Here is an 18,083-nt window from a genome sequence, read left to right as displayed (position 1 = left end):
GCTCTGTTGCTCTGCAACCTAGCTATTTTAGTGCCTGAGGCAAGGCCATGGAGCCATCCTCAGTCCCCAAGGCCAACTTGCATGAACCAGTTGAGCCATGGCTGTAGAAGGGGAAGAGAGAGAGAGAGAGAGAGAGAGAGAGAGAGAGAGAGAGAGGCTGGAGAAGCAGATGGTCGCTTCTCCTGTGTGCCCTGACTGGAAATCGAACCCGGGACATCCACATGCAGGGCCGATGCTCTACCACTGTGCCAGCTGGCCAGGGCCCAAGTTGTTTTAAGGATACTAAAATGTAGTTTCAGGATTTCTTTCTTTCTCTCTTTCTTTTTCTCTCTCTCTCTCTCTCTCTCTCTCTCTCTCTCTCCCTCCCTCCCTCCCTCCCTTCCTCCCCCCTCCCTCCTTCCTTCCTTCCTTCCTTCCTTCCTTCCTTCCTTCCTTCCTTCCTTCCTTCCTTTCTTCCTTTCTCTCTCTCTTTCTCCCCCCTCTCTCCCTCCCTCCTTCCTTCCCTCCCTCCCTCCCTCCTCCTTTCCTTTTCCTTCCTCCTTTCCTTCCTTTCCTTTCCTTTCCTTTCCTTTCCTTTCCTTTCCTTTCCTTTCCTTTCCTTTCCTTTCCTTTCCTTTCCTTTCCTTTCCTTTCCTTTTCCTTCCCTTCCCTTCCCTTCCCTTCCCTTCCCTTCCCTGCCCTTCCCTTCCCTTCCCTTCCCTTCCCTTCCCTTCCCTTCCCTTCCCTTCCCTTCCTTTCCTTTCCTTTCCTTTCCTTTCCCTCTCTCTCTCTTTCTCCTTTTCTTTCCTTTTTTTTTCCTGAAGTGAGAAGCAGAGAGGCAAAGAGAAAGACTCCCACATGTGCCCAACAAGGATCCACCCAGCATGTCCACCAGGGGGTGATGCTATGCCCACCTGGGGCATTGCTCTGTTGCAACTGGAGCCATTCTAGCACCTGAGGTGTAGGCCATGGAGCCATCCTCAGTGCCGGGGCCAACTTGGCTCCAGTGGAGCCTTGTCTGCAGGAGGGGAAGAGAGAAAGGAGAGGGGGAAGGGTGGAGAAGCAGATGGGTGCTTCTCCTGTGTGCCCTGGCTGGGAATTGAACCAGGGACTTCTACATGCTGGGCCGAGGCTCTACCACTGAGCCAACTGACCAGGGTCCAAGTTGTTTTAAGGATACTAAAATGTATTTTCAGGATTTCTTCTTATTTTTTGCCATCTAAGCAAAAGCATTAGGTCCAAAAACTGGGATGCGATTCTTTTTTTTTTCTTTAAAAAAATTTCTTAGTTGAATTTATTGGGGTGATACTGGTTAACATAATTACACAGTTTTAGGTGCCCAATTCTGTAACACATCTCTGTACATTGAATTGTGTGTTCACCTCCCCCAAGTCAAGTCTTTGTCCATCACCATTTATTTCCCCATTTGCTCTTCCACTTCCCCTCCTCCCTCTCTAGTCTCTACACTGTTGTCCGTGTTCATGAGTTTTTTTCTGTTCTTTTCTGCTCAACCCTCCATCGCCCTCACCAAGCTCCCCTCCCCAGCCCTGACATCTGTCAGCCTACTCTCTATAAGTCTGTCTCTGTTTTGCTTGTTAGTTCATTTTGTTCATTAGATTCCACATATGAGTGAAATCATATGGTACTTGTCTTTCTATGACCTGGAGAGCATTATACTGTGTGATAAGATTCTAAACCAATTTTTTACCTGTTACCTTTGCTTTTGATTCTTCACAAAATTTCATGAGGTTTTAAAATTTTTGCTATAAATCACCTAGGAGATAGTTATACCTTTACTGATTTTAGGTGAATGACTCCCACTTTAAAATTAAATATTTTGGAAGGAAGAGTCCACTATTGAAAAGTTTCCATGGTTAGTTTATTTCTTTTAAAAAAAATTGATATGTCAATTATATCTCGGTAAAGCTGAAAAAAACTCGTAGTTTTGTTTGTTAGTGGTTGAACTGTTAGTTTTGCAGAAGGTTTGGTTTGGGTTTTTGTTTTAATTACAGTCTATATAATTAGTTCTCAGCATGTTGAGGTAAAAGAGAATTGCACTAGCAAGCTTTCAATTTCTTCATCTCATTAGGTTTTTAACACGATTATTAGTATCATAATCGGCTATGATGTTTTCTGTTGCAGGTTTTCACATTCTCTGATTTGCAGGGTGTCTTGATTGGCTAATTTAGGCAAATTATTTTGATTGTCTTGATGATGGTTGGCTGATTAGAACACAGCAGGGATATAATTTCTTCCTGAGAAATGTTGCATTCCTTTGTTTTTTGGTACCAGAACACTACGAAGGTTTTTCTTTGTGTACATTCAATTATGATATTTGCCCATAATTCTAGTAGAATGCCTGGAAAGCAATTTACATTAGTGATATAATAAACATGAATGCTGTTAGTGGGAAAATTGGCAATATGAGGACAAGGGTAGGATGAAGGAATTTACTAAAACTATAGGATCAGACTTTAGGATTTCTTCTTTTCTGTGTTTATCTGTGTTCCTGTGATTTTTTTTTTGAGTGCCTAAAGAAGTGCCTTTCTATAAAAGTCATCAGATGTGAAGACTTGCTCATACCCTCCTTTCTCATTGCACAGAAGTTCTTACTATCTCCTACTCCGAGTGCTTCATGCTTAAGTTGAGGACTTTACTACAGAACTAAAATTTACTCAAGAGTTAAAGAAAGGTTGGCTGATATCATCTCATAACACCTTTTCTTATCTAACTTAAATGAAAGTGGTTTTTTTTGATTGGTGGTCTTTTCCCACCTCTGCCAAGAATTAGTCATTCTCTTTCATTATTTGTAGTAAAGGCATTTCTATTCAAAATGTTTGCTTTTCATGCCTTTTAGTTACTACAAGTTTTTTGGTTGGTTTAAGTGATAAAGCAGGTTTTTGGTTACTACTATTAGTTGTTTGAAGGAAAATGATTTATTCAAGTATGTATACTTGAATAAATCATGCACTAAGTAAATATCTTAATGAATTAATTAATAGTTAAGGCAGAAGTGAAGAATGTGTGCTTAAAAGATTGCATTATCACTCTCCTTGACCTTTCAAAAAATTTTATGAAAGGATTTTGTTATCCTTCCTTTTCTGACTTGTGATACCTTAGCTAATGCTCTGAAAGCCATAGCTCTCAGGAATAAAACAAAAAAAAAGACTATGAAGCCCTAGGCATGAAACCTACTGACAGTGCAGCTGAGCATCTTCCTGCGTGACCTTGAAGTCATCCCCATGCTTTTTACTATCATTCGGGGGAACTGGAGAATTATTTAGAATGAAAACATCAGTAAAAGATTAGTGCTGTGTAAAATCCACTTTCAAAGGGCTTTTAAAGACCCAAGTTTGGACAAGGGGTTTCCTGAGCTTGTTAAACAAGCTCCAAGAAGCCTGTTAAAATGCAGGGAAAATATGAGATTTATTAACTGTGCAAGTTATAGTTAAGGTTAGGGTGAAGTATAATACCTGTGGAAAGTATTCAAGAAGTTCTCAGTAAATTTAAGAACCACAAGTTTTCAGCATGAGTTTTGCTTTTTTTTTTTTTTTTTAAGTCTTAGTTTCTGTCTGTCTTATCAAAGGAAGTCCTCTAAGGAATTTGGATTGTAACAAGAACAGAAAGGTAATGACCTACACTTGAAAAGTAGAGGGGTGGAGGTGAGAGAGCATGTGGAGACCTAAGTTCATATCTTAGGTGTCTGATCCTGGCCTCTCTCCCTAGGTCATGGCTTCCTCACCTGTAAAATGGGTACCTACTTTGAAAGGTTGTCAAGAGCATTTGAGGGCACATGAGAGCAACCTGCCATCTAGAAACCTTTCATTTCAGTTCATGTTTCCTTCATGGTTCCTAAAGCTCATCGAGGGACATTTATGCAGCTAGTCCTGGTCTCTCTGCCTTGTAACCATAAGTATTTGATTATATTGCTCTCATAATGAAGAAGATGCCTAATGAAACCTCCTATAGAGGCAAATAGTAATGACATGATTCTAACACAGCCGGTTGAGCTTCCCATCCAAGAAACCAGGAGTATTTGGTGTTAATAAGTTAAATTTCAGAAACTAATGGACTCTGCTAATTGAATTCATCTCTGTTAATTAATAAGGTCCTAGTAAATTGGCTGCTTTCTTTTGTAATGCCCTGCAAAAGAGCAGTAAGACCAAAAGATTCCAGGTTCACTGGTTTCACCCCATTCTTTCCAATACATAACAGTGGTAGTGACCAAGGTAACATCTTGTACTTTTCTTTGTCTTGAAACATTATTGTTTAATTGACATGATTAACTTGGGAGTGAATGAGGAAAACACATGGATTGGGGATTCTATGCTTTCTGGCTAGTTTACATTTTAAGAGTTTCTTAAGGAGAAACTTGGGAAATCAGTCCAGTAACTACTATTGCAGCGCTGAAGCTTAAGGGTGTATTGATTTTATTTGCCAGGTTGTGCCAAGAGCAACACCCAGGAAGATTTTTTTTTCCACTTGGGCAATGAAAAAATACTATCCTTTCCTCCCCCCACCCCAAGAGAGGGTAGCTGTTAAAGTTAGGGTAATAGTGTGGTGATTCTCAAATTTGGAAGTGAGGTCAAAGTGATGGTTACCCAGAGGGTCATTCGTATTCCCTGGGCTAAGCTTCGGTAAGGAGCAGGTTTTCTAGGAAACTATCTTCTAGATGCTTGAGTGCGTCTGTACTATGTGTGGATCCCCAAAGAGCCGTATCTGTGAAGGACTGATACATTTTCCCCTTCTTTTAACACAGAGAGAATTCCCTAAGTTCTTCACATTTCGAGCAAGGGATAAGGTAAGAACTGATTTCTTCCTTCTTTTTTTTTTTCTTACAAGTCCAAGAGTGGCTTATCTTTGCCATATACTCTTGCCACTTTTTCTCTAAGTGAACTTGTGCTTCCCTTTGCCATACACATGTCTTAGAACCAAAGAAGACACCCTTCTGAAAGACTTTGGTTTAGGAAACAGTCAAATTTACTGACCTACCCAAAGAAAGCAGTAACTTTCAAAATCATCCTTATGCTTTAGGATGATTCTAATGATATGATATTAAAGGACTGTTAGACTCAGAAGGATTATTCTCATCACCTATACACACAGTTTTTTTATATGCAGGTCTCGTTTATATGCATTCTTTTTTCAATTTTAAAGTACAGAATTATAGACCATGTGGGTTTCTTCCTGTTACTAGCTTGTATTTTGGCTCACTCTCTCTCCATTCACTCAATTGACATGTACTCTGGAAAAACATTTTAGTTTCAGCAAAACATGGAATAAATACAAATACAGCTCTTATTTTTATTTTTTTATTGATTGATTTTAGAAAAAGAGGAAGTGGAGAGAGAGAGAGATCTGCTCCTCCATGTGCTTGACTGGGGATTGACCGGCACTCTCTGTGCTTTGGGACAATGCTCTAACACTGAGCTATCCAGCCAGGGCTAAATACAACTCTTAAAAAAGATATGTGTAGGCTGACCAGGTGGTGGCGCAGTGGATAGAGCATCGAACTGGGATGTTGAAGAACCAGGTTTGAAACCCCTAGGTCGCCAGCTTAAGCATGGGTTCATCTGGTTTGAGCAAAGCTCACCTGCTTAAGCCCAAGGTCACTGGCTTGAGCAAGGGATCACTCGCTCTGCTGTAGCTCTTCGGTCAAGGCACATCTGAGAAAGCAATCAATGAACAACTAAGGTGCCACAATGAAGAATTGATGCTTCTTATCTCTCTCCCTTCCTGTCTCTCTGTCCCTCTCTCTTTCTCTGTCACACACATACAAAAAAGATATGTATATATCTTTTTATACACACACACACATATCTATGGACATAGTATGTTTCAAAGCCAAATATCTTTATTTTTAAAAATTATATAATGTTTATTTGTCAAATGTTGACTATGTTCTTTATAATGTGCCAGAAATGATAACTGTTATTATATGACATGGGTTTTTGGCCCATAAGCAGTTGAGACCAGTTGGGTAAACCCAAAACATTGGTATGTGAGGTGGTTGTTAATGTGAAACATTTTGTCATTAATTATAAAAAATGAATTATAAAGATATTAAATGCTACACAAGTTGTGAGGGAATTGATGTTTTCTGTTTGTTTTTAATGGAGCACACCATCACTTATACAAGCATTAAAAATGAAAGCTTGAAAGTAAATAGTTCTTTAGCATTATCTTTGTATGTAGCTCATTTTTGTTCATTAGCACATCGTAGCTTATGTTTTTATTTTTAAGGATGTCTTGTACCTACACATTCATAATATAACTTTGTAACCGCCTCTTGTGAGCTGTTTTTTATCCTTAAATTCTTGTGCTCAGTTTGAGGAGGATCGTATCTATCGTCACTTGGAGCCTGCCCTCGCTTTCCAGTTAGAGCTGAACCGGATGAGAAATTTTGACCTTACTGCCATTCCATGTGCTAATCACAAGATGCACCTTTATCTCGGGGCAGCCAAAGTGGAAGTGGGCACAGAAGTGACAGACTATAGGTTCTTTGTCCGTGCAATCATCAGACATTCTGATCTGGTCACCAAGGTGGGTGCTGTACGTTAATAGGAAGTTATCCCTGGGGTAGGGGCAGAGGAAAAGTCATGGTTCAAAATTAGGGTTTCATGTTTTGAATCAAAGCTCTTTTTATTTTTATCTCACTCTCTAATAACCATTACTTCTCTCACAGAAGTAAATATTCCATATAATTAAGGGCTTATTATCCCTTTTATTTGAATTTTCTTGGTAATGGACGCACAATTAGCACTCACTTGAGAAAAGGAAAAGCATGCTACTAGTAATCACAGGGAGAGTTAGGTGATGATAGAGAATAAGGAAGAGAGTTAAAAGTGACCCCAGGGTAACCCTGTCTAGACATAGGGTGGTTTCTATACATAGCAGAGTGCTTCCTGGTGAATTAGTTATCACACCATCGCATAGCCATAACCTTTCTTCAGCTTTTCCTTTCTAAGCAGGTTTTCTTCCTAGACTACTCTGTTTGACATATATGAGATATAAAACTATTGGGGTTCCAGCTTTGGGGATGCCCAGCATCTCCACCTGTTGGAAGGAAATGATACACTAAGAGACAGGAGGAAGGGCTGCAAGAATTTTTAATCTGGCCTTGCCTGCCCCTGCTGCCTCTGGTTATTGGGCTGACTAGGGAGAAAGGTAAATAACGTCTGTAGCAGGTGCCTTATGATTCATGGCATACTGCTGCTTAAGTAATTATAATAACCATTTCTTTATTGCCTCTTTTAAAACACATTAATTTTGTTGGTGATTTCTTCCTGCATAGGAAGCTTCTTTTGAGTATCTACAAAATGAAGGGGAGCGGCTACTCCTGGAAGCTATGGATGAGTTGGAAGTCGCTTTTAATAATACAAATGTCCGTACTGACTGCAACCACATCTTTCTCAACTTTGTGCCTACAGTCATCATGGACCCATCAAAGGTACATTTCTCTTCAGCTTCTCTCCCAAGACTAGCAAACACAAGCACGAGTATGCATATTTCCTCACACTCGGACTTAGAAACAGGCAGGGTGAGTCCTTGATCTTTATAGTTTACAGAATGCTTGTAGGACTGGGTTTTGGGGATTGTGTCAGAAATTTGCTATAGCCATTCAGAGCAGACCTCAAAACTGAAGATGGTATGGTTTATCTTGCTGGTCATTTATAAGCAGTACAAAAACAAAACTTCTTTTTCTTCTTCTGTTGGGACCTATACAATGATTTTTGCCATGATGGTGGTTCTGTCTTATATAATTCCCTAGCATTTCTCATCTAGAACAGTTACCTTTGCTATTTTTGGGCATTTTGGTAAAATTACTGCCTCTTTACACTAAATGTTACTTACCTGATGGCCTTAGGATAAATTGTACCTTCCCTAAGTGTCTAACCTATTTCTCTTTAGTATTTCTCCATAGGGAGAGAATTTGGCCTATAAGAAATTTCACATTTATTATGTATGTTTTCTTCCCTGAGGCTCTTTTCTAAATGCATTCCATATAATTTAAGGAAAGAAAACAAAGTGATTCTATACTTGACCTTTTATCCCATGTGTAATAAAGATAGGCTGCTCTCTGTTTCTGCTTCCTCTAACCTTTTTCTGTCATATTGTGGAATTTGGATAAGAGAACCAGTATGTTTTTCTTTCTCAAGATAAATTGTAGGCGTGGAGTTTTGCTTTTTGAACTTAGTATCTAAGACCTAAAGAAATCTTTTTCTACTTTTTTTCTTCAAGACTCCAAGCTACTGATTGGTTCCTTTCATCTAAAGGAAAGCCAACAACAGGGCAACTCACTGAATATCCGGTCTTGCCATGTAGTTTAAGCAAAGGTTCTCCAAGTATTCTGGGATTGATGAAGCTGAAAGACTTAAAACATGGCCTGTACACTGTGTAACTATATGTATTTTTAGATTTAGCCTACCATTTCTCATTTAGGCTTTGATATCAGCTTCTCTATTCCACTCCAAAGAGCCATATACCCTGGCTCTGCCTTCTTCTAATTATAGATTGCTGTAGGTTTCCTCTAAGAGAGATGGTTAACTTTTGTTCCCTTGAGAAAGAATGGATAGTTATCTCTTAGTTAACAGGCAAGTGTGGGAATAGAGACAGTAACTCCTTGAAACCCATATTAACCTAAAATTCTGTGGTGTAGCTACAAATTGCAAGGGTGGCACATATTTCTGAAAGACCACAAGAGAAGGGTGGTGTGAGATATTTTTGAGATTTTTGTAAGTTGAGAAAGCATTTTAGAAAGATACTTCACTTAGGAAACATTACTTTTGAGTAGTCTGTCCTAGCTGCCTGCAACCATGTTGGGAAAAATGGTTTTACTTTAAAATGTCAATAAAGAGAAACCATATCTAAGACTTTTGGTTAAAATAACTCACCTAATCCTGAAAACTGGGAACATTAAGCTGCGTTGGTATAAAGCTTAGAGCAGGGGTCCCCAAACTATGGCCCGCATGCGGCCCCCTGAGGCCATTTATCTGGCCCTCACCACACTTCTCATTGGTGGTCAGTGAGAGGAGCATAGTTCCCATTGAAATACTGGTCAGTCTGTTGATTTAAATTTACTTGTTCTTTATTTTATTTTTTATTATTATTATTATTTTTTTTTTTTGTATTATTCTGAAGCTGGAAACGGGGAGAGACAGTCAGACTCCCGCATGCGCCCGACTGGGATCCACCTGGCACGCCCACCAGGGGGCGATGCTCTGCCCCTCCAGGGCGTCGCTCTGCCGCGACCAGAGCCACTCTAGCGCCTGGGGCAGAGGCCAAGGAGCCATCCCCAGCGCCCGGGCCATCTTTGCTCCAATGGAGCCTTGGCTGCGGGAGGGGAAGAGAGAGACAGAGAGGAAGGAGGGGGGGGTGGAGAAGCAAATGGGCGCTTCTCCTATGTGCCCTGGCTGGGAATCGAACCCGGGTCCCCCGCACGCCAGGCCGACGCTTTACCGCTGAGCCAACCGGCCAGGGCCTTGTTCTTTATTTTAAATGTTGTATTTGTTCCCGTTTTGTTTTTTTACTTTAAAATAACATATGTGCAGTGTGCATAGGGATTTCTTCATAGTTTTTTTTTATAGTCCAGCCTTCTAACGGTCTGAGGGACAATGAACTGGCCCCCTGTGTAAAAAGTTTGGGGACCCTGGCTTAGAGAAACTAGGAATATCTGCTTCATATACTTAAATCCCAGTTGGACTTGGCAATGATCAAGCGTCACAGCTCTGTTTAGAGAGAATATTCTAGCACCACCAACAAATTGCCTATTGTTAATTTGTGCAATTTACCAAGAAACATACAAAGTTTAATAAAAAATGTATGGAATAAAGCTCATGGTGGTAATTGCTATGTTGATTTAAGTTCCTGTAAATGCAATGAAACATAGTTACCATGCATATAAATGCTACTTAATAGCTGTTTAACTAGAGATTTTATTCTTATTTGGGGCTTTCTCTTAAATCCCATGGCTTGTAATTTTAGATATTGCAGATCTTTGATATAGAATATGAATATAATTGGAAAAGGGGAAAAAGTTGTACTCATTTGGGTATTGTGAGCCATAGAAAACTACTCATATGACAGGCCAGCATAAAATTGTCCCTGACTTGTTCTAAGCAAGAATAGGGTTGGGTAGAAACTATATTGACTTTTTATAAGGCATGCATGTAGCACACATGTCAAAAAACCAGCATCATTTTTCATTCCTCCTTTCCCGAAGATGGGCAGACCTGAAACAGGTGCTAGTTACAAGGTATTTACATTCTGTGCTTGGTGATGTGTGTGTCAGATTGAGGAATCTGTGCGGAGCATGGTGATGCGCTATGGAAGTCGGCTGTGGAAATTACGTGTCCTCCAGGCAGAACTGAAGATCAACATTCGCCTGACCCCAACTGGAAAAGCAATTCCCATCCGCCTCTTCCTGACAAACGAGTCTGGCTATTACTTGGACATCAGCCTGTACAAGGAAGTGACTGACTCCAGGACGGCACAGGTACAGTAGTCAAGCAGTAGTCAAACTTTGAGGAGACCTAGTGGTTTATCTGGTCCTGAAGATAAGCCATTGCACTTGTAATAGAAGATACAACCTCAGGAATCCCATTGGTTCACCTAGTAGGGTTGTCCTCCATCAGCTAAAATGATTGTGTGAATTTGAAAAATTCATTTGCCTTATAAAATGTGGCTGTTCCTAATCATGGGTGCTATAAAACCTTCAACCTTTGGTCGTGTATTGGTAAGCCCTGTTGGATGCTAAGTGAACCTAATTCCAGAGGGAATTGTGTAATTTAGGGCTCTTTCTTAGAAGCTCTTGGGCTACTTGAACAATCTTGTCTTTTCTGATCTGATATGTCCTTCATGTTTTCAGCCTAGCTAGGCCACTCATTGGCAGTAAAAAAAGGAGAATTTTTGAAATATATCACCAACTTCTATCTTAAGGAAAATTTCAACAATAATTTGATCAGTATCGAGTAGTGATTTTATTATTTATACACATTATCTTTCTTTCAAAGAGTTTAGAATATTATATGTCTATAAAAGAGCAAAGTGGCAAATTTAAACCCATTTTCCAGGTTGAAAAATCGAGAATATGAAAATGGAAAGCGACTTTTTAAGTAGATTAGTTCTGTGATACAGAGAATTAATTCCCTTTTAATGTTTTACCACCTTGGTTTCCAAATAGTTGGTCCATTTGCTGTGAAACTGGATTTAGGTTGGTTTGCCATTGCTCAAGTTTTTTTAAGCACTGAGATGTTATTTCAAGTCTTTGAACTGAACTTGAGAAGTGTATTTCTTCTGGCTAAAGGATGAACTTGCTCTAGTTTGTGTGCACAAAGGTTTTGGTCTGTTCTTTGCATTGGATGCCAGGAGATTATGTCTCTTGTTTTTTATCTGTGTCCTTTTAAATCTAGGCATGGAGGTAAGAAAAGACATTTTTATCAGTACTTTGAAGATGAATTTTAAAAATCTGAGTCTGGATAGCTGCCAGAGTGACCTTTCATTTTGTGCTTTGAGTCCCAGTTAGATGGCCAAAGAAATCTATCCTGTGAGAAGTGAACAGTTAAAACATAGAAAAGCGCGCAGGGGTGTGAGGGGTTAGCAACAGAAAGAGTATTCAATAATTTTTGCTGCATTTGATGTTTTTCAGGGCAACCTTAAAGAAATTTTCAGTCAAAGGTTTCCATGGGTAGGGATGTTTTTAATTAACTTCTATAATGGCTTCAAGGCAAGACCATTCTTGTGAAAAATAAGGTGGCCCCTTGAGATTTCAATGTTTATGATAAGTTTCTTCTTCATAACTACTTTTTTCTCATTTCCTTCATCAGAAAGCTCTTCAATTTCTCCCATGTGGGCTGGTGATGACCTGGTCATGAAAGGTGCTGAAGTCTTCGATCAGGGTTTAGTACACTGCCTGGCACAAAATAAGCACGCAATAAGTATCTGAATGAATGAATGAGCTACCTGTGGGCTGAAGGAGAACTTCTTTTACTGTGGGCCCTTATACTTAGGAAGCCCTGAAGGAAGAGGTCTCCCTCAGGAGATTCAGCTGAGAGAATTCAACAGCCCCTGCTCCTTGTGAACTGCAGGGCCCAGGGCTAGAGGAGGGAATGCACCAGAACAGCTCAGTCTGGCACTTTTATAAATTTAAAATAATACAGAACCATGTGTATCATTAATTCATTTGGTCATTAATTTAACATTTATTAACCACCTAGAGCCGTGATGGTGAACTTTTTTATAAAAACCGCCCACTTTTGCAGTGTTGGTCAACCTGGTCCCTCCTGCCCACTAGTGGGCGGTCCAGCTTTCATGGTGGGCCATTTGCAGCACCCTTTGGTTGCTCTGACACTGCCCATCATGAAAGCTGGAATGCCCACTAGTGGGCGGGAGGGACCAGGTTGACCAGCACTGCAAAAGTGGGTGGTTTTTATAAAAAGGTTTGCCATCAGGACCTAGAGTGTGTCAGGCAGTATGGATACAAAGATAAAAAGTGATCTCTATTATCAAGACATTTACATCACAGTAGAAGAAGACAAAAATCATTTTTTCGTGGTATGATTGTGATTCTGCCATCCTAAAATAAGTACAGGGTCTAAGGGAAGAGACTACATGGATCTGAGATTGTTTTTCACCTCTGGTGAAAGATGTGTGATACATTAAATAAAACATTTTTATGAACTTACAAAACATATACTTTACCAATTTTTTTTTTTTTTTTTTTTTCTGAACATGGAAACGGGGAGAGACAGTCAGACAGACTCCCGCATGCACCCGACCAGGATCCACCCAGCACGCCCACCTGGGGGTGATGCTCTGCCCATCCGGGGCGTAGCTATGTTGCGACCAGAGCCACTCTAGTGCCTGAGGCAGAGGCCACAGCCATCCCCAGCGCCCGGGCCAACTTTGCTCCAATGGAGCCTTGGCTGCGGGAGGGGAAGAGAGAGACAGAGAGGAAGGAGAGGGGGAGGGGTGGAGAAGCAGATGGGCGCTTCTCCTGTGTGCCCTGGCTGGGAGTCGAACCCGGGACTTCTGCATGCCAGGCCGACGCTCTACCACTGAGCCAACCGGCCAGGGCCTTTACCAATTTTTAATTATGATGTCCATTATATTAGAAAATGGAATTAACAGAGGTAGCTGATCAGTCAGAGGCTCTCAGTACTACACAGGACTATCAACCTCTTACTTCGGCACATGATTTATTCTTTCTGCCAATAAGGAGCAGGGTTGACTGGCTTGGGTTTCATTCTGTTCCTTTTTCCTTGTGTAGTCTTTATAATATTGGCTGTAATGAACACTCATGGCAGGCAGTTACAGTGGGGAGAAGAGATCTAGGTAATCCACTGCATATGTCGATCGATTCCAATGTGTAGTATAAAGGGAGAAATATACATTTTACAATCACCCTTATTGAGATACAGTTACATATAATAAAATGCACTCATTTTGTGTGTCCAGTTCAGTTCATTCTGAAATATACCCACCTGTGTACCACCATCACAAACATGATGGAGAACATCTTGATAACCCCAAATTTCTCTTGAATTCAGTTCTTTCATACAACAGTTTGAATTTCTAAAAACATTACTATTTCTGTCTCTTATATTTCTAAGACATTGCTATTTCTACCTCCCATATGGTGACTTTCACCATTGGTCATAGAGAAGAGGACTGGGAACTCTATTCTGTGGGGTTTTGAACAGCCCAAGACAAGTTTTGATCAGAATAGGATCTGAGTGACAAGTCAGCAGAACACACTTATTCTTCTAACCTAAGGAGCTGAGGATGCGCTTAGCTGAACTATACCAGGGTTTAGCTAAGCATGTGATTCTCTTCTTATTCCTGTACAGTAGGTTCACAAATCTAATCATTAATGGTAGACTTAAGCTTATATATATTAGGCCTGAATAGATATGTGGGTAGATACACATACCTTACATCCCAATCTCCATTTCTGTTCACTGCACGGGGGATCTGTGCTTTGTGTATTCAGGCATAAAGTGCCTAGTTTAGTGCTATGCAACCTCTGGGCATGCAATAAATATTAATTGAATAGAAATAATGGCATTACTTATAAATATTAATAAGCAAATAAAACTGGAATATTAAGTACTTTTCTAGAAATATTTGAGTTAAAACAATTAAAAGCTGTTGTGCTGATTTCATTATGTGACAATACAAGTATTGCAGGAACTTTTCACTAGTTATAGACAGTATACTAGGGAAATATATATGTGTATATATATATAATTTAATAAAATATATTTTTTTTACCATAAGTGATGTCTTTTTTTTTTTTTTAATTTTTTTACAGAGACAGAGAGAAAGAGTGAGTGATAGACATGAACAGACAGACAGGAACGGAGAGATGAGAAGCATCAATCATTAGTTTTTTGTTGTGCATTGCAACACCTTAGTTGTTCATTGATTGCTTTCTCATATGTGCCTTGACCGTGGGCCTTCAGCAGACCGAGTAACCCCTTGCTTGAGCCAGTGACCTTGGGTCCAAGCTGGTGAATTTTTGCTCAAACCAGATGAGCCCACGCTCAAGCTGGCAACCTGGGGGTCTCCAACCTGGGTCTTCCGCATTCCAGTCCGACGCTCTATCCACTGCGCCTCCGCTTGGTCAGGCTAGGTGATGTCTTTTGAGCTAACAAGAGTTAGCTGGCTTGATGGCTGGATGAAATCGACTTGTAGCAGAAATATTTGAAGCCTTTGTGGCTAATAATACTCATGAAGCACCTTCTAATCAAATAGACTAAAGCATAGATGATACTGTACAGCCTGACTGGGATTTCTGTTATTGGGGAAAGCACAGCATTATCTTTAGTGCATAGCTGTTTCTCAACTTAAATAGTAGTAGCACTGCTCAGACTGGTTAATTGACTTATTATACTTCTGAATATGTACAATTTGAGTCACTTTAGAAGGCAAGCATTGTTGGTCTCTGAAATGTGAAATTTACACTGTGCTTCCTTGTTGATTTCAATAAATCCAAAAGTGAGAGCAACCTATTGTGTACAGTTGGCTACATGCCATTTTTTGTAGTTGGTTAACTTGTAGAGACGTAAGAGCACCATGTACTCAATGCTAGGAAGCATATCCTAGCTACTCAACCCACCAAAACTGTGTTTCAAGAAATAACATTTGTGAAAAAAGCCCCTCTAGACAGCTCTCTGATTTTTTTCTATGTCAACTCCCCATGCCATCCTCTTTTTCCTGTAGATCATGTTCCAGGCATATGGAGACAAACAGGGACCACTGCATGGCATGTTGATCAACACTCCTTATGTGACCAAAGACCTGCTTCAATCAAAGAGGTTCCAGGCACAGTCCTTAGGGACAACATACATATATGATATCCCAGAGATGTTTCGACAGGTAATGGTGGCTAACTGGGGGGTGCTGACATATTCCAAAGAGGCAAGGTTTTCTTGACTCTCCATTAGATGCAGCTTAGATTGGAATGATGCACTCCCAAAGAGCAGGAACTATCTTGACACTCTTCTCATATCTATTTTATTTGGGATTTGGTGACTTCCACCTTAGATGTTGGATGGTTCTTTATGAATTAACAGGAGGAATAGTGAGAGTAAACCAAGCCCATACAGCCTGTGATCGTTCTTTACAATGACAATTGTGAGGAGTTATGTTCAGGTATATATTTCTTAAGATAGTATGCAAATTATGGATACTAAAGAGGTTGAAATGCAAGTTCTCATTTTGCTATTTTCCAAGATAACCCAGGTCTCTACCTATAGCCTAGGTTAATATGATGAGAATCAATATAGATAACATATACAACTGGATATAGAGTTCATGGTACCCAGTTTAAAGTATTGGTTCTTTTGTGGGAGATTTATTATAGCTGAATAAAAACTAGCAGGAGAAAATATGATATTATGAGTCTTACCCTCTATATGAAAATAAATTTCTTTGATCTGTATGGTGAATCATCTCTATGCTGCAGATTTTTCTTCCATCAATAGAAGGCAAGCAAAGTATATCACCAGCAGAAAATGCAGCAGATAAAAAATAAGGTATAGAAAGAATACTGAATTTGTCCTTTACAAAAAAATCTAAGAATGTAGGATTTTTCCATATCTCCTAGTTAATACCACCACTGTTACCACATTTGAATTTTACTAAGGCAATATATGTGGCCTTTGTAAATAGTGTGTCTGTAATTCCTGTATTAGTCACAAATACAGGAGATTTCCTTACATAACTGCTTGTTTGCAAGGTTCTTGCTCTTGAAATGTCACTTTCTTCATATAGTATTACTGACATTGTTAGTCTAAAAGTTAAGTGTTGGCTCTGTTTTCTAATGCCTGTGCTATAAATGGACATCACATTTTATATAATTCTTCCTATAGAATAGATATAAACAATGATTAGAACATCCAGGTATGAATGAGTCATACTGGCTTTAAATGTTGCTTTGAGGCAAAGCAGCAACTAGTTCCACTTCATGAGATACTTGTTTGGGTAGCAGGAAGTTGGAAGTGGAAACTGGAATATTTTCTAAATGGATAGGCGTATCTATCTCTTTTTCTCAAATTTGATTAGAATCAACATGCACATGTACAAATAGTCATACACCTCTAGTAAGCTCATTTTCTGTTTATGGGCCTTAGTTCTTAAAAGGTATGGTAAAAAGGATGCTTCTCCTGAACGTCTAGTAAAAACTTTATTCTTGCCTTCTTCTGATTTCTTTGTATTAGCTGAGTATTATGTCATTTTCCTGGTTATTATTCTATTGCCAGGTTTCTCTAGGATTTTTTTCTTCATTAAGCAAAATTGATTCTATTTAGTTTCTTATTTTAATTTTCCAGGGATATTATTAGATCTTCTGTATTTGTTAATGCTCTAGTGCTGATTCAGGACCACTCAGTAGTTTGAATTTGTTGGAAAATGCCTGATTTTTGGCATGTAAAGTACGTTATATGAAAAACAATTTAACAAATCTATTTTAACTAAGAATGAGAGCTGTAAAAATTGGTCTAATGTTTAGACACACAGAAGAACACTTGAGAAAGAAAGAGCAAAACCAGCTTGACCAAATCTTAACATTTTTATCTTTGTTGATGTGGTAATTGTCATTGATTAGTCAAACCTCTCTCTTCCACTAGTCCCTGATCAAACTCTGGGAGTCTATGTCCACTCAAGCGTTTTTTCCTTCACCCCCTCTGCCTTCTGACATGCTGACGTACACCGAGCTTGTATTGGATGATCAAGGTCAACTGGTCCACATGAACAGGCTTCCAGGAGGAAATGAGGCAAGTAGTTGAGTTCCCTTCCCCCTTACTTAGCTCTCTGCCAGCTTTTCATGGGGTATTCATTAAATATTGTTAATTCAGATCCAAGTTAGTAGGCAGCATAGTAGTCTTATTGGTAGAATTCTTTAAAGAGAGAACATTAACTGGTTATCACAGAGTTTAATTTTTGTTTAATTTTTTAGGTGTGATAATCATGCTACTTTGTTTAAAAATGACATTACAATTTTGCTTTTTAAAAGTATTGTTTTCTATTAAATATTCATGCTAAAATAGTTACAGATGAAATGACTTAAAAGATAGAAATCACTTCAAAATAATGGGGGTGAGTGTGGGAGTATGGATGAAACAAGATTGGCTATGAGTTATTAATTAAGGCTAGATGATAGATACATAGGAATAGATTACTGTCTCTTTTTGTATATGTTTGAAGTTTTGAGATTTCCTATAAGAGCATATAAAGTACTGTTTTGCTTGATTTTCTTTACTTGGATATCTTTTTGCATACCAGTATGCATATTTTGGTATGTTTTTATGCTCAAGTAATTTGATCTGGTCCTGTAGTGAGCATGATAAGTATAACTGAGAACGTATAGTATTCTGATAGCTATTCATGAATGCATTTTTCTAGCCTTAGAGTTCTCCTTTAGATGACATAAAGTTGTATTTTGTCCAAGACCCTATGTCCACCTCCACTGATGTAATTCCTGATTTTAGCTCTACTTCTAAGGTATAATTATAGCAACAATGATTAACAGAAACCAAAAAGAGATATGTTTTTATTTTAACTTTAGATATAATCCTAGATAAATCTCCTTCCTTAGAAGGAGT

At 39.2% G+C, this 18,083-nt stretch overlaps 1 protein-coding gene across 8 annotated transcripts in view; it reads left to right on the top strand.

Annotated features, from left to right (window-relative positions):
- Positions 1-18,083, top strand: part of ACACA (acetyl-CoA carboxylase alpha) — a 328,759-nt gene that overhangs the window by 211,651 nt on the left and 99,025 nt on the right. For all 8 annotated transcript variants that reach the window (XM_066363215.1, XM_066363212.1, XM_066363211.1 and 5 more), the window contains 6 exons: positions 4,739-4,780; positions 6,307-6,522; positions 7,274-7,429; positions 10,271-10,474; positions 15,202-15,357; positions 17,109-17,255. In XM_066363215.1, the coding sequence (XP_066219312.1) occupies positions 4,739-4,780; positions 6,307-6,522; positions 7,274-7,429; positions 10,271-10,474; positions 15,202-15,357; positions 17,109-17,255 (921 nt within the window). The remainder of the gene's footprint in view (positions 1-4,738; positions 4,781-6,306; positions 6,523-7,273; positions 7,430-10,270; positions 10,475-15,201; positions 15,358-17,108; positions 17,256-18,083) is intronic.

This window comes from Saccopteryx leptura, chromosome 2, assembly GCF_036850995.1.
Source record: "Saccopteryx leptura isolate mSacLep1 chromosome 2, mSacLep1_pri_phased_curated, whole genome shotgun sequence".
NCBI classification, from domain to species: Eukaryota; Metazoa; Chordata; class Mammalia; order Chiroptera; family Emballonuridae; genus Saccopteryx; species Saccopteryx leptura.
The sequence above is the reverse complement of the archived record's forward strand: the minus strand, read 5'-3'. Positions and strand labels throughout refer to the sequence as shown.